The sequence below is a fragment of the Platichthys flesus genome, chromosome 7, assembly GCF_949316205.1.
Source record: "Platichthys flesus chromosome 7, fPlaFle2.1, whole genome shotgun sequence".
NCBI classification, from domain to species: domain Eukaryota; kingdom Metazoa; phylum Chordata; class Actinopteri; order Pleuronectiformes; family Pleuronectidae; genus Platichthys; species Platichthys flesus.
The window spans coordinates 10,360,916-10,377,640 of record NC_084951.1 but is presented as its reverse complement, the minus strand read 5'-3'; the positions used below and the strand labels follow the sequence as shown (position 1 = coordinate 10,377,640).

General features: G+C 42.0%; 1 protein-coding gene across 1 annotated transcript in view; it reads right to left on the bottom strand.

Moving 5' to 3' along the window:
- celsr3 (cadherin, EGF LAG seven-pass G-type receptor 3) overlaps positions 1-16,725 on the bottom strand; it is a 98,305-nt gene that overhangs the window by 68,977 nt on the left and 12,603 nt on the right. The window contains exons 2-3 of the mRNA XM_062392951.1: positions 5,236-5,579; positions 3,354-3,642 (exon numbers count right to left, since the gene is read on the bottom strand). Of these exons, the coding sequence (XP_062248935.1) occupies positions 3,354-3,642; positions 5,236-5,579 (633 nt within the window). The remainder of the gene's footprint in view (positions 1-3,353; positions 3,643-5,235; positions 5,580-16,725) is intronic.

Sequence of the window (16,725 nt, the reverse complement as noted above, 5' to 3'; positions counted from 1 at the left end):
CTCTTGGCGCGATTTCTCTGGGGTTGGCACCATAAAAGGTAGAATTAACATCCCTCCACAGCAGGGTTTATTATCTCATGGGTAAAAAGCCTTGGTAACTCTCTCACTCCCACTGAGAAGCCTTACTTATCCCAGGGTTAAATGGGTGGTTCAGGGAAGGGTTAGCCTGAGGTTACATGTATCGTGAAAGCCTTTGTGCGGCGTTGCCTCAGCGACCGGAGGAGGTGAAGACGCTCAGTTTTTCTTATACAGAGTCCAGTTTTACCTGGTTGGTTATTTATACTGGCTCTGGCTGACTCAGTAACATAAAATCTCTTCATTGTGTGTATGTTGAGCGTCGCTCTTATCTAGATTTTACTTTTGTATTTATTTATTTCGTTCTACCTTATTTTACTTTGTTTAACTTTGCTTTTATTTTTGTGCTTTTACTAGTGTTCATCTCAATGCTTTGTTCCGTATTTTGAAAAGGGCTCTACATGCTTCCTTTAATAACAAGTATCCAACACTCACCAAATCAATAAATGATAACTGGCCCTATCTTAACTCTTACTCAGGGTGGACTCGATCCTCCTTTCATTCACAGTTCATTGTTTAAACCTATGTGACTATTTTAACATTAAACACTGCACATGTTTGCCCTAAAGAAATAGCAAACCAGTCACTCACTAATCACCCTTGACCCGGGTCTTTTGGAAGCTACTTCAAAATACTTCTCATTTGGGTCAAACTGAAAGTTTCTTCTCTCTAGCAAATCCCCCAGCTTAACTCCTTCCTGTAGGAGAAATCCATCGAGGTTCAGGGGAAAGCAATTCAAAGCCACAGAGAGCATCCGAGGGGACCGACACAGGCCGGTTAGATGGAGAAGGGAAAAAGATGGATGAGGGAGAGCCAACGTAGTTTGGGGATGTCTGTGTGTTGCAGAATCAATTCGTCCCTGTTTATTCGTTCTCTCCTCCTCTTCCTCCGACTAGCCCCGAGCATTGACAAGACACCGCAACCCCCAACGCCTACGCAGGAAACGCACAACAGCGACTACCCAAAACCTAACTGATATGCCTCGCTCAACCTTTACCTCTCAACCCCCCCCCCCTCTCATTCCAATTGCTCTTGGATATCTCTCACCCCATTTTCTCCCTGCAGCCGCCTCCTCCAATGTTATTTGCTTTGAATTCACACTCCCTCATATTGCTGTCCTACCCATCTCCTCTAATTCATCTCTCATGTTCTCTTGTTTTCTCTCTCCCCCCTTTCACTTTTTTCTGTCCCTCCCATCTCACTCTTCTCCTTTGTTTCTCCTACTATCAATTATCCACTTTTCGTCTCTTTGATCCTTTCTGTCTCCCGCCTTGAGGCTTCTACACACGATGACAGGTGTCTTGTAGGTTCATTGCATGTCAGACTGTGCGAGACAAGGCCAATAAACTCTTTGTCACAATTTATGTCAGACTCTATAATGTCTATATTTTGAGGTTTGTCTTGTCAGGTGCAGCGGTTTGACACAGAGACACATCACCTGTCATCCAAACTTTAGTCATTCATCACGGGCACAGGTGTTCTTTCTGCTCCTTAGCCTGAAACGATGGATTCTACAATGTTGGATTAGACTGATTCGATCCATGCTGCAGTCTGATTGGTTGGTTTGTTGATCTGGGTTTTAGCATTGTGAGAATTTGGTCTTCAGTTCCGAGCACTGTCAGGGTTTTGTCAGCAAAAGTCCAAATCAGCAATCTAACCGTATCTCAATTATCTATTTTTCACTCGTCTCACCCAAAATCGAAGAGTATCTGGGTCTATCGTCAATCTATTTCTCCTTTCTCATTATTTTATTTCCCATTCCCATTATCCGTCTCTACCTCTTCTCAAACGTTTCTACCTCCCTCCATCCATCTTTCACTTTCCTTCAGTCATACTCTATTCTCTTCCTCTCTCTCCCACTCACTCTCTGGCTCTTTCTACCTCAGTTTCTCCTTTGCTAATTGTCTCTTTCCCTCTCTTCATCCCTCTCTCTGTCTCTCACAGTGGGAGTTTAAAAAACACTCCGTCTCTCTCTTGAAAGAAAACTGTTACTTCCCTCTCCCAGCTGTGTTTTTGATTTGAAATAAAAGGCAACATCAGATACTCCCCTGATGCATTCACATACACACGCACACACACACACACACACACACACACACACTTATATTCATAGCATTTCTCCTCTCCAGGCTCTAAGACTGAAGCAGTACAGCAGAATAAAAGGGCAGGAGAGAGAGGGAGTCTGAAATGAGTCTGGTGTATTGGGAAAGGTAGGAGGATTTTTTTTGTGAGTGTGTATGTGTGTGAGCGTGCATGTGCATGTGCAGCATGTATGTGAGAGTGTGTGAGAGGGAATCAAATTAGTTTGGTGACAGTTAAAAAGAGTATGTGGTTCACAGTGTCAGTGAGTAAAAGATTAAATATCAGGTGCTGCAGAGGACAAAGCTCTCCCTGGAGGCAGAGTGTGTGTTTACCTGTTGTTCAGTTCAACACAATAAGAGAGTAAAAAACAAACTGATCAAAACGGAAGTCAGCAACAACAGAGTGGCACAGTCAGCGTCAGTTTACCTGGATACAGATAAAGACCACACCAACACACAACAGAGACCCCCAAAGCAGAAACACTACACTCAATGCTTTCCACAGAATCACTGGAATTGAAGGATATAATGCAATATCCCCTAGGTTTGTGTAAGTCACATCCAGGATCTGTCTGTTTCCTTCAGTTTAAAAAAGATATCATACGAGATATAGACATAAACATGTAATAGCCACATTGATTAGCTTGGTTTTTCATGAGCTGACATTTTAAACTGCGTAATAACTCTGAAGTGTCTTTTGGTATTTAGCAAAGATGAAGGTGTTCCTGATGAAGGACCTGTTAATGGGCAAGCTCTCACATCCTGATTTGACTTTTAATTAATGCTCATTGAACCAAGAGCAATGGAAAGGTCAACAACTTAAACCAGTGACATGTGGAAAGCTCCTGCAAGACAAATGTGTATGAATGTATGCTAAACTGAGTGAAACATCAATACCAGATAGATGTGAGTGATTTCTATCAATCTTAGTATGTTCACACGTTGTAATTGATCAGAAAATAGTTTGCGATATTCCAGCATATTAAATTGTCTGTTAAAAACATGAAAAATGCAGATGAATCACCGATTAGTAAGAGATGGATGAATAACTCTCACATTAACCCACCTGTGAGTGAGCCCTTGTGTCGACCAACACAGAGCCAATAACATCTGCTGAATTTGTAAGAGCTTAACACACACAAACACACACACACACACATTAATGACCCCCCACCAGACTCCAATCCCCGCACTCACCAGAGTAGTCTTCACGGCAGATACAGGTGTAGCCTCCCTCTCTGCGGGCACACACCCCTCCGTTCAGGCAGGGGTTGGAGTAACACAGGTTGATCTCCGTCTCGCAGTAATCGCCCGTGAAGCCCACCGGGCAGCGGCAGCGTAGGCCCGCGATGGGGTGGATGGGCCGGAACAAGATGGAGGGCGAGGAGATGAACGGGGCCGAGCTGTTGAAGCGCAGCACGGAGATGCACTTCATGTAGTTCTGACACGGCTCGCGCAGACACACATTGTCGTCAAACGGGAGAACCTGGCGAGGAAAGAAATGGATCACTGTGAAGAACAATACCAGTTCATCTAAATTCAGATCATATACAGAACTAGTCACTGTTCCTTTTCATTGGGTCTTTCCAAACAGTGAAACTTGCAATACACCGTTTTACAGCAGACCTCTTGATTGGCTGTAGGTGTGGAACCACTTGTTTGACCACCAAAAGTTATGTTTGCTCTTTTTTCAATGCCTGGGGGCCAGTTAGGGAAGAATAAATCTTTGTTCTGTAAACTGAAACAAAATTGGCAACAAAAAAAACGAATCTGATAAACAAATGTATGTAATAATATCAGAAATGTTTACTTAAATATTGAGTGTAAACGTTCTATTTCTGCTTCTATATTTAAAATATATATAATTTTATTGCAGTTGTGGATTTATTACAAACTCTTTTTGTTATTACGAAAACGTGCAGCATTTAGTTGTGTCATAATCTCGTAGCTTGAGGTAAATCTACCTTGGATGGTTACAATTTTATGGCTGACAGAAATCTAAATCTCTAAAAGAAACAGGATTTTCAGTTCCTGAAAACTGTTCAGCTCCACTGCATCCAGACATGTTGTTTTTTTTGCTCTTAATCTGTTTAGTAAAATCAGTGACTTTCAAGAAAAGGGTTCATACAGTAACTTTACTGTTCTTTGACAGAAAGAAGTTATAGATCATGTGGCTGTTGATAGAAGTTCACGTACACTCAGCTTTACACTGGGTATCACAGATGCTGTGTTCAGGTGTGTGTGATTCCATGCGTGAGAACATATAGTTCTCATCATCATATCAGTGCACTGTTCCATAAAGCCATATGGCTGCCATCACATCTGTATTACATTATTATCAGTTCACATGCAATATGCTCAGGTAATTGTCTTGAGATGCACGTGTTTGCATTTACTTTTGCTTGGCCTGTATAATCACCGGTCACCCAGATTTGCAGCTGCAGAATCCGTGTCCGTGACAGTGTGGGCACATGACCACACAGTGTGGACTTGAAAAATGTCTAAACTTTAGTCAGTTGTCTATAAATTGACTGTATTTATAAGTATATTAATTTTACAGTGTAATTGACTACCTAACGGTCTTGACATACAAGTACAGCGCTACCACATGCAGTACTTTTCACACATTACTGGCACAGCTAGCGAACCACCGAAGAAGAACAAGGAGAACAAGAACAAGAACAAGAACAAGAACAAGAACAAGAACAAGAACAAGAACAAGAAAAAGAAGAAACCCTGATTCCAAAAATGAAAGACTAACAGACAGAATAATTTAATAAAACACAAGAGCTAAACTGGATAATAACAGCATCTTAATTTGAGCTCAGTCTGTAATCATTAATGGTTGTGAAGCATGTGGTCAAATAAGCCCTTAATTTTAAAATCATTATTTATCAAAACTCTCCAGTTAAGCTTGTCAATATAAATCATAGCGTGTCATTATAAATATTGACGAGTGGGCCTGAAAAATTGTAGACTTGCGTGTAAGTTAAAATTAGCTTAGTGTGTAACCTATGTTTTTGCACAAGTATTTCAAATTGTGCTTTGTGTGCTTTTACGATTGTGCACGTGGACGAACCTCCATCTGTGTGAGTGACGTCAGCCTCAGCCTGTTCAGGTACAGCTGTTCCTCCAGCGCGTCCGAAGGGAAAAAGTGTCCGCCAGGCAACGCAGCAGAGAAGCTGACGTTCAGGATCCCACCCGGCGCCGCATCCCGGTCCGGCTGGATGTTGAAGATGAAAACGTCCTCGACCGGCACTGAGAGCACCGCCGACACGCCCTCCAGGAAGTTAGTGAGCAGCGGCGACAGGAAGTGCTCCTGCGACATGTTCTGGAGACGCACGGTGACGCTGCTTCCCAGCATGTCCTCGGTGATGATGAGAACACGGAGCACGCACTGGGCTGAAATGCTGTTGGAGCCATCTGAAGAAGACAGCAGAGGGAAAGAGGTTAAGTAGAAGAATAGATAAAGGATGGACAGAGCGTTAGATGACGAAGGAGTAGGAGATAAAGAAAGAAAAGGACAGAGAGGGTTAGAAGATGACAGAAGGCGACATACAGGCGAGAACAGGAGTAAGAAGACAGAGATCGATGAAGAAGGGAGGCACAAGAGAGAGGGGGTCAGGGCCGGGGAAGGATAAACAGTAGAGAGAAGGAGGTTAAAGAGACAGAGATAAATGATTATTACCACAGAGGAAGGATTGCAAAGAGAAAGAGAAAAGGTGAGGAAGTCACATCAGGACCATGAGATGTGCAGCTCAGGCAGCAAACATGAGACGCTACCTCACTCATGTTATCACACATGCATACATTCACACCTACACGCAACACACACACATACACGCAAAACCATCTTTTTTTCTTTCAAATGTCTATAAAGAGTTGCCAAAACTAAAACTATAATACAATGACTTACTTAAATGTATATCCCATGAATGGTGCGATGCCTGCGAGCTAGTTCAGGCAGCCAACTGGAGCTGCGCTGCTCAAATCATGTGACATACACAACACATTACCTCACTCTCCACAACCATCTATGATACACACCCATCTTATCAGGTGGTCTATTTAGGCAGAGAAAATGTCCCATCACCCCCTTTGTTTGCCCCGTTGCTGCAGTAATACTACCAGTTGCTTCAGCCCCTCCACCACCCCAGCATCCACCTTTAGGCTTCCAGAGTATTTGCTCCCATCATATCTATGTAATCATATCGGGGGGGAGTGATTAAGTCGGAGCCTAGACGGCAAACACTAACATGTTCTATCGCTGCAATAAACATATGAGAGCAATATTATTAAATGTAAATTATGTTAGAATTTATCTGCTGTGATTTAAAACGTACAATATGTAACTTCTGCCGCTCGGGGTCTATATCAAAACAATAACAAAAGACCTAGTTTGCTGATGTTGTGAAGCAGAGTGGGATCATGGGAGTTCTTGTTTTCACCACCATTGCTGATGAAATTCTACCTGACGGGACTCATGCACAAATCATTTTCACGGATGAGGTATTAATCAAAGTTATACACAATATGCAGTAAATTAACACAATCAATTTTGGATAATATGAGTCCACAATCCAAAATATACCCAAACTGTGCTATTCTGTAAGGAACAGTTGGCGTCACACCCACAGCATGGTTCTATGGGGAAGGTCGATGCACCACTTTGGTGAAACTCCAATGTATCTCAACAACTACAGGAAGGGAATGTCTCCCACAGCGTAGCTATTTTGGTCATTATATATAAACAGCAGATTCTCCAGTGGACCCTCATGGCAGACAATTATGCTTCGCAAGGGGTTGCAAGGCGGCAACAACATGTATTTTAAAACTCACCATTTCGAGCAAAGAAGTGGCCTTTTCTTTAATGTGTGTGTTGAGACCCTTTTCCAGTGTTGAAAAAAAAAAACTACCACCACTAACAACTGGCCTCTGTCTGCAATGGGAATGGATTCAATTGGTATTTATCGATTTAATTTGATTCTTTATCGTCTCCATCTCTAATCGTCAGTGATAGAATCATGACATGACAGGTAGATGAAGATGAACACAAAGCAGCGCGGAAACAACCGAAAGGTGTTTCCGCCATACTGCTCTTATGGCAGCATGGAGGAATTCAATCGACTTATTTCAGCAGGTTCACCCATCTTTAAAAACCTGTGTACCCACTTGGAGTCTCCTGAATGTGAAAAATAAAAAGAGGGAGAGAGACTGAGGTGGGTAATGCAGAGGTGCTCTCATGTAGAACACATCACCCTCATCTCACCCAGTTTTCCTCACATTCAGGCCTGATTATAAATTCTACACAACGCTCTCTTTCTGTGAAACCCGTCGCAGCAGGTCACGACCCACACAAACAGGACATGGACGTCTGCTTCAGCGACGGCCACGGGGACCTCACCGCGCTCTGTTGTATATTGTAGAGCAATTTGGTGTGACAAGCACACTAATAAGATATAAAAGAATACAAATGCACATGACCACACCGGCATGGGGAGGCAATTTTCCTCAGTGGCACTGAGGCAATGTGGAGGTGTAACAGGGTGAAAGATTATAGACCGAGAGAAAGAGAGAGGATACAATACATGAGTGGTTGGATGCAAGGAGAGCAGTGTAAGTGTAAGGGGAAAGAAACAACCTGCACAAGAGAACTAAAGTAAAAGAAAGAAATGAGGTGGGCAGTGTGGGGAGGGATGGAGGGTGAGGGGTGAGAGAGAGAGAGAGAGAGTGTTGATGCGTGAAAGAACAGGGAGACCGAGAGGGAGCTGGAGGGTGAAGGGGACCAAGGTGGTTTATGAAAAACTACAGAAGCAAAGGACCGAGGGAGAAGAAGAAGAAAAATAATGACGATCAAGGCAATACGGAATGAGGGATGGACTGACACAAATTATGACTCATAAACAAGGGATTAATAGTAATTGATTGATTTCTGTAGCATCGATAACTTAGGTAATTGATTTTTTAATCGGAAGGTGTTTTTACAGAGATTAAAAGGAATTTAAATGAATCAAAACATGTCCTTCACTGGGACCCAGCGACGGAAAGGATGAAAAGGGAGCCAAGTGATAGTGTCAGAATATGAACAAGACATGGATGTAGACAGAAATGTACAGAGGGCGGTATATAGAGAGAGAGGTGGAGAAAAGAGGAAGAGAGAGGTATGGAGGGATGGGGGTTGGGTCGGGTGGCAGCTGGTTTGATTACCGGATTATGAGGAGCCTCACTCCCCACTGACCTCCAACACACACACACACACACGCACACACACACACACACACACACACACACACACACGCACACACACACACACACACACAAACTCGCAAAAATCCAGAACCCTCATAAATGAACAGCCAGAGGGAGGGGTAGCATTATGAAGGGACAGAGGAAGGAAACTCCCTATCATCATGTTCAAATGGAATCATATGAAGAAAAGAGAAGAATAGCAAAGACAATACAATATAGATAGATAGATAGATAGATAGATAGATAGATAGATAGATAGATAGATAGATAGATGGGTTAAAAGCCAGCTTTTTTTATCAAGCGTCTGGATCACGGTGCTAAGACTCAGCACTAATTGCAGCTGATCTACCATTGTCATTGAAATGAGACGGGGATCTATGAAAAGACCCAGGATAATCTGCTGGAGTAGGAAACCATCACACACACACACACACATACACACACACACACTTACATTTACATTATAATTCCACGCGCGCACACAAGATTTGCACGTGTAAGGGCTTTCTTTGACATAAAGCGTGCCCCAACCTCTCCATCATCACAACCTCAACCGTTAACCTACTCCTCATTATAACATTGAACAGTCAACAGTCGATTCAGGAAATGCACTTATTCACTTTGAATTTTTCATGACTCAGATTGAACGATTGATACCTCCTCTTCCCTGCATGTTGTACTGTTTTAACATATAAAGACTGGAAGCAGTGGAACACTGCTCACTTTAATTGTCCGTACTGCTCATTAACTAACAAGTCACATCTCATTTACAAAACCCGTGAAGTAAAATCATGTTCATGGGTGTGGTTCCTTTAGAGATGGCAACATATACGTTTTCAATTTAGTTTGTTTTTGTGTGACAAATTCGCAAAAAATTTCAAATGATTTTACAAAAATAACGATAGAAAAACACACACATTTGTTGTTTAAGCATGTGTTTTCTTTGGATGACACAATCAACAGATTTCCATGAAGTTTTGTGGAGGGATGAGTCACAACCCCCAATAACCCATTATAATGTTGGTATCTGGATTAGGGGGTAGAGCCAGGATTCTTGTTCGTCTCCTTAAACAATGAAAGATAGGGTGATTTGGAACATTTCCTTTATTTCTCACAGAATCCTGAGTGTCATTTAGATAATTTAATTTAATTTATTCAATCATTTTTTACCATTTTACTTTAAAGAAGATAAACCACTTGTTCCATTAGAATTCCCATTGCTAGAAAGTGCTCTGTGCCTCAAACCATTCCATCTGCACAAAAGTTGTTTAATTGCTTTTGTCTGCACTGTGTTTTGCACGTGGTGCCACGGTAGCCCTCTGCAGAATGTGTGTCTGACTGATAAGGATATAAAAAAACAATATATTGTTTCCTTCGCCAGACAAAATCACCCTTCAGTGGCCCACTGGGGAAAGACAAAAAGATTTCAAAACTCAACAAACCACGTAAGAGCCCACAACCGGTGGTAACAAGTAATCACAACGTCACATGTATTAGCGTCTGTTTGCTCTGACAGTTTTTAACTTGATTGCGATTTTATCAGCGTTCAGAGGGATTCGTGCCCCAGGCAGCCATTTATTTATAACTGTAAACCTGACACACATGCACAGTAAAATCTTTATTTCTCCACATGGGAAAAGCTCAGCTCATTTGGCCAAACTGATTCAAGGTAGTTTTCACTTATCCAGCCACATCAGAGGCCATTTAGAGGCTTGAGATAAAAGGGAAAAACAACAATTCAGGGTAAACGGCCTTTTAAGGAATTAAAACCAAGCTCTGTCCACTTAGTGTCACACGGTCAATAACAAATCCTCCTCCTTCTCTGGAGCTGGCTACTCAATTTACACACGCACATTCCCCCACATGCTAATTACACCCTGAAAATTATAAAAGTCATAACACTTCACCAGGGAAAAGAGATGAAGTCCATTTTGACTGTTTCTTCACAAATTAGCCAACTGAAGATTGTTATTACAAAAGAGGAATCTCGCAAAAAGATCTGCCACCAACAAGATCTCTAATTATAATGTTCCCTGCTGAGTTCAAAAGCACATCGTTTAATTTTTTTATATCTTCAAAAGCTCATAGGAAAAGGGTGATTACAAGCGCAGTAATGCAACAAAAAAATTGCAGGGATTTCTGACTTTAACACAACTTTTACTTTAATGACCAATTTAAATGTTTAAAGTGTTGTGCTTTGCCTTAATACACATAAAAGTGAAAATATAATTTGGAAATGTAACCTCTAATGTACTTTGAGAGTCAGCTTTCCTTCTGTTTCTAGAAACATCCATCTGTTTGTCTACCACCAGGGGAATTATAATTTCCAACAAAATGCCAGGAGACAAAACTGCTAAACTAATTGATCAGAAAACTGCTTCTTCCACATTATTAGCCTTTACAAATGAAATCATCAGAGAAGTGTGGCCCTCAGTTAATAATTTCAACAAACACAAACAATTATTCTCACCCTGTAATTATCTGATATGACGTGCACCCCTAGCTCAGCCTGTGGTGATGCTGGTTCCTGAGACATTCAGTAAAGACCACTGCTGCTGCACAAAGAGCTGTTCACGTATCCAGATTTAGACTCAGTACCCAGAACCCTGAGCTGGCAAATCAGTTGTTGTTGCCATTGTCATGAATGTTCTGTGGTGGTGATCAAGGCGCTGCTGCTGCAGAATGCTGGTCATCAGTTTATTCATGATAACGTTGGGACTCACACTTATGATGCTCCTCAAACAGACACAATCCTGTATTCAAAACTTCACCTACGATTCTTTGAGTCCCTTCCATCACTTGTGGGACTCTGAGGTGTTATTGAGTTTGTCAATGCAAAACTGTGTCATATCTATATAATACCGATGTTTGGAAGGAGACCACCCAAAAGGCATCAGATCTATCTCAGTGGGATATAAGAACCATTGAGAAATTGTGAATTATGTATGAGAGGTGAGGAGAGGTGAGCTTGTCCATAACTTTCAAATAAGCCAGGAAGTAATAACTAATGCATCGCCCTCTCTCCTTGCAACTCCATTTCAGCATGCATGCAAACAATGAAACATTAATAACCTCCAAACTCAAAAACCCACAAATGGAAGGTTATTTTGGCGACTTTAGCACCACGGGAAAACAAAGCGTTTCGTAAATAACAACTCAAAGACACTTTCACAGCTCCTGTGGGCGCCGCGCCAACGTTTTCCCCTTCGTGTGTCCGCACTTCAAAGACGGGGGGGAGCTCGGAGCTAGCACGCCTAAAGCTTCTAAGAATAACCACACTGATCTGGAATCATCAGCGCGGTCCCACGGATGCGTGCACATCAATATGCCATGAGAGAGGCTGTCCTCCGAACAGCGGTGCAGCTCTAAGACTCTTTGTGGGTACACGGTCCCAGGCGTTTCAAAGGGTTGAGGGAGTTCAGTGCTATCTCTCTCCGCCAGGTAGCCTGACTAATAGCACACTCAAAGCTTCTTGAATGTCAGAGCATCCAGAGCTCGCTTCCTGGAAATCCGGACGGAAATAGTCTGCAAAGTAGTGTATAATAGGAGCACACAGCTGGAGCCGAAAACAGACCCAGAAACATCTGTAAAAGCTGCGATGCAGGGCAGGGGCACAGGTCACAAGGAGGAGGCCCGGCAATATCCTCCGAGGAAGGAAGCAAGACAGTCACAGGTTTGAAGACACTGATTTGTGAAGGAAAGGTTTGTTTCGAAAAACCCTTTTGCAGCGTAATAGGCTTCATTATTTTGTCCAAGAATTTCTCAGATTCTACACATGGTTTAATTTCAAGGCTACTACATTTTTATGGTTTGAGAGTTAAGATAATAAACATCCAATAAGCTCCAAGAAGGACATCAGCAGCACAAATGGCTGCTGACACAGAGGTGCTCACACTGTAAATGACTAAATCAAGTGTCCTCAAAACCTCTTGACAAAAACAAACACTTTATTTTCCATTACGTTGTTTCAGAAGTGGGAAAGGAAAAAAAGAAGCTGCTCACAATCTATGACGTAATCTGTAAACGTGTTTCAGAAGAATCACAGATTTGTGTTTATTCATCAGACCTTCATGGCCTCCGAGGAGCATCTTACTGTAAAAGTAAAAGCTGTTAGAACGATGCATTATTTTTAATTCCAACTCTCCCCCATCTACTGTTGGAGGCAACGTCTGAATATCTGATGGCCATGTAGATCACCCATATTCGCATTTTTAACAAACAGAGGACCAGCACTGGGACTCATCAGAGTAAGTGCCTGTGTTGATCACAATGAAAGTGATCAACAACAGCATCGACAACTGATTCTCCAGTTACTGTACTGACTCTAACTTCAACAAACCAAAGCCAGTCTTTGCTTTGCTGTGGCTCAATAACTGCAGTTCACTTTTACAGTTTCCCAGAGTGAAAACCATCACCCCATTCCAAACAGCCAGGTTTAGAGCACTGGTGTTACCATTCACAGTGCATGTATTCTCAACAGATGTCTATTTATTCTGGCTATTTGTTGGTCAGTTTGTAAAGGTCCCAGCTGGAGTCAGTGGTTCAAATCCCGACACATTTCAGTCATTCACACTTAACATTCACACTGCCATGGTTAAAGAGTCTTACTGTATGCATGCTGGCTACTAAAAGGAGTTGGGATTACGGTTTTTTTCCCAAAGCTCAAAAGGGGAGACACATTACAACCAGCATGCAGACACCGAAAACAGTAAAATTGGATTTACACCGAACAAAAGCCGTAGGCTGCTGCTCTGAATTACACTACCCTCTGTCATGGTGCCTTCAGCCCATTAGTTCACAGTCCATGCACAATCACATGGGTTTAAATCCCATTTCACACTGTGCTGTCACATCCCTTTGTCTGGCCCTTTCCTGCCTCCACTCCACATTCAGTGTCCTCCTAAACCCCTTATAAAGTATGTGAATGTTCAAATGTGAGGAGATTTGTGTTCTCAGCAGCACAGGATGCCCTCTGGTCGAAAAGTAAAACAAGTACAGTAGCCACTGAGCAAACAACAACCTTTTTCAAATACAAACAAGCTGATGAAGAAGATGAAAAATGAATATAAAGACTGGAAGCTCCAGCGAGAGAGTAATAGGGTTCGGTACCAAATTGGCACCAGTTCCTACACGGCCAGCATCTCCCGCACAAAATCACAACACAGATTCCTGTGCCTCATTGTGGTGTCTGAGCAAGCAACATAAAAGTCACCAAACATGTCTAGAAACACACAATAAATAGCTTCGGCAGCACTATTGTGTGGTTTTGTTATGTAAATTTGTTAAGAGTTTTGCACATATTCATATTTGTACATTTAAGGTAAGTATACTTTAAAAGATTCACATTTAACATGTTATGTTTCAACTTCAATTTCTCAGCAATAAAAAGCCATTCTTATCCTTGACCCTCACTTTGTGTTCTTTAGTGAAAAAAGTTGCGTTTCTCCTATTTCAACAGTATCGTTACCAAACCCTAGAGTAACTGCAGGAACTGCCCAAGTGGAACTTACATACAAGTAATGACAAACAAAAGGAGAAGCGTTAACAAAATTGTGTATGCATCATTACAAAACACGCATAGACACACACACACACACACACACACACACACACACACACACAGAGAGGTTGGGCCCTGGCTTGACAGCTGATTTCTGCTGCTCTGTTTGCTTTTTAAAGCCTCTCTGCCCTGAGGTCTGGGCTCTCGCTTTACTCACTGCAAAGTAGAACAGAGAAGACAAATAACGCAACAAACACACACACACACACTCACACACACACACACACACACACACACACACACACACACACTCACACAGTGGCAGCCTCACCAACATAATGCTTTAAACCATCCTTTTACAACAGAAGCACTAATCCTATACATTAAACCAGATACACTTAACTTCCACAAATACTGGCCACAAAAAACCCTCTCACATCTAAGGACTCTGAGTCCATATCACACTCACACACACCCTCATGTCTATTGTACTTGTGAACAAATCCACAGAGTAACACCACTACATCATGGCATCAGTTGGCAGCTGTTTGTGGCAGTGACCATCCTCCACCCTGCATCTGTTTGTACTACTGCTGCAGCTTGTCTAATAAATGTGCAACCAATAAGTTTCTGTGGAAAACTTGAAAAAGAAGCTAATTTTTGTCCATAGGCACTGCAAACATGTTGTCACCTTATCTGCTATGAGACATTGTTGATTTTGTGTTTAATAATTTGACATTTCAGGGGGCATAACATGACAGGGTTGAGTATTCTCTCTTGTGTATCGCTCCACCACCTCAGGCTGGGTGTGGCTGCAGCAGCTTCCACCGCCTCTGTCACTGTGAGGACGTTCTGTTGCCTGAAAAGATCCCAAATTAAATTTTTCCAAACAATTGCTCCTGTGGGGCGGTAATGGTGCAGCAGTAATGGTCTGCTCCGTGCGGATGGTATATGAGCAGCCAAAAGGACTCTTGTGATGTTTACTTGTGTATGCTAATCAGTCAAACACACAAACACACACACACACACACACACACAGCGTGCAAATACTGAACCAAATCCAGAATTAAATGGTTTGCATTCAAAGTTATGAAAGATGGAAATTGAGGGGAAAATGCTCAGAGTGGTAAAGCTGTATAAGAAATTCGGGAATGAATCATTTGAATCATGTGACAGTATTGAAATAAAATTCAGCACCAATGAAAAAACAACAGTAATACAACTGTTCAGTTAAGGTTGATAACTGCTCATCGTGCCATATTCAAGGTAAATAAGGGTCAAGTGGCCCCAATTCAAAACAGATCTAATTGGAAAGAGAAGAAAGCTGATCATAAAGGTACCAACCAACAGTCAGACCTTCTTCCCCAAAAACCTGAAGATGTGGAGGTTGTTAAGCCTTAATGTAACTTTCTGCAACAAACTGTGATAAACCCCACATCACATTTTATTGAATACATTTACCAGTTTTTGATGATGAGCTCACCGACCTAACACTGTCACACGATATGTTATGGGATTGCCAGTATGATCCACTTATCAAGTGACCAGGACACAGTAAACTGAGGGATATCGATGGAAGCAAACAGTCCAAATGTGGTGCAACCCTAACACTGAGGGACAGCTGTGTCTCAGCCACTTTTGGGGGGTGTTACGTTAAAGAGGAACCCTTCAAAATGTGACTTTCTACACCTTGTATTCACACACGTGGAATTTGCCAAGGCCCAACAGTCCCCTTAAATTCAATCAAGCTGCACCAGGTCCCTAAACACCTTTCATCTGGCTGCACAACAAAACGTAATGGGTCTGCGCAGTAATATTTACATAATCCTGCGAACAAACAAACACAGATGAAAACATAACCTCCTTGGCAGAGGTACTAAACCCACGTTTTACCTTAAAAGCCACATTCTTCGAGATTAACAGCCATGAACACAAACTTCTGACAAAATTAAACCGACTAATCAACTCCAGCCTGAAGTCTAACAGCTCAAATGCAGCGCAAAGGAAGAAATACTGTCCTGATTTTGTTTGTTTCCAATAATCATGGTAATGCTGGGACACTAATGTGGAAATTATTTATTGATGCTACGACGCTAAACATAGAGTATAAAAGCTCCAGGCTGTAAAGGAACTTTCCATATTTCCACTGCCTCCTGTAACTTCCTCTGGACTTTCTTCAGTCCAGAGCAAACAAATCGTTAAAATGTTATTATTGAAATTCAAACTCATATTTCCATTTACCATCGACCACTTGGCTCTTTGCTGTCTGAGAGGTGAAGAGACTTGACTCTTGGGTCATAAACTTTCGCTCTACGTCTTGAAGTCTGTGATGCACTTTAGTTTCTCATACATTTTGCATCTCGTTTCTTTCTTGTAATGACTGTAAAGCTAATGGCATACTAAAAATAAAATCTGCGTGCCGAGGAAGTTTCTAACTTATTATCCTGTTTTGTCAGTAACGATGAAATAAAGGATCAAAACTTTATTTTCAGTAAAAGGTGAACGGTGTCCCAGTGTCATTAGCCGGATCCCAGAGGCAGTTTGTCCTCCTCATTTGGTGCAGTTGTCTTGCTATTACTGTTGCCCTCTTTTCTTCCAGAAAACTCATCCAGCCATGTGAATATAATGGATGAATGTCAGCCTTCCTAATTAAAGAAACAGGCAAAATGACAAGCATCCTGCACTCTGCTGGAGCGAGTGCACAGCGTTTCTCCAGTGTGTGACATTTAGCACAACCATTCATTCCATTATGATTCCACCTAAGTGTAAAGGTAGTTTGTGGTGAAACTTTCTGCGGTGGAGAGGTAGAATTTTTTTTCT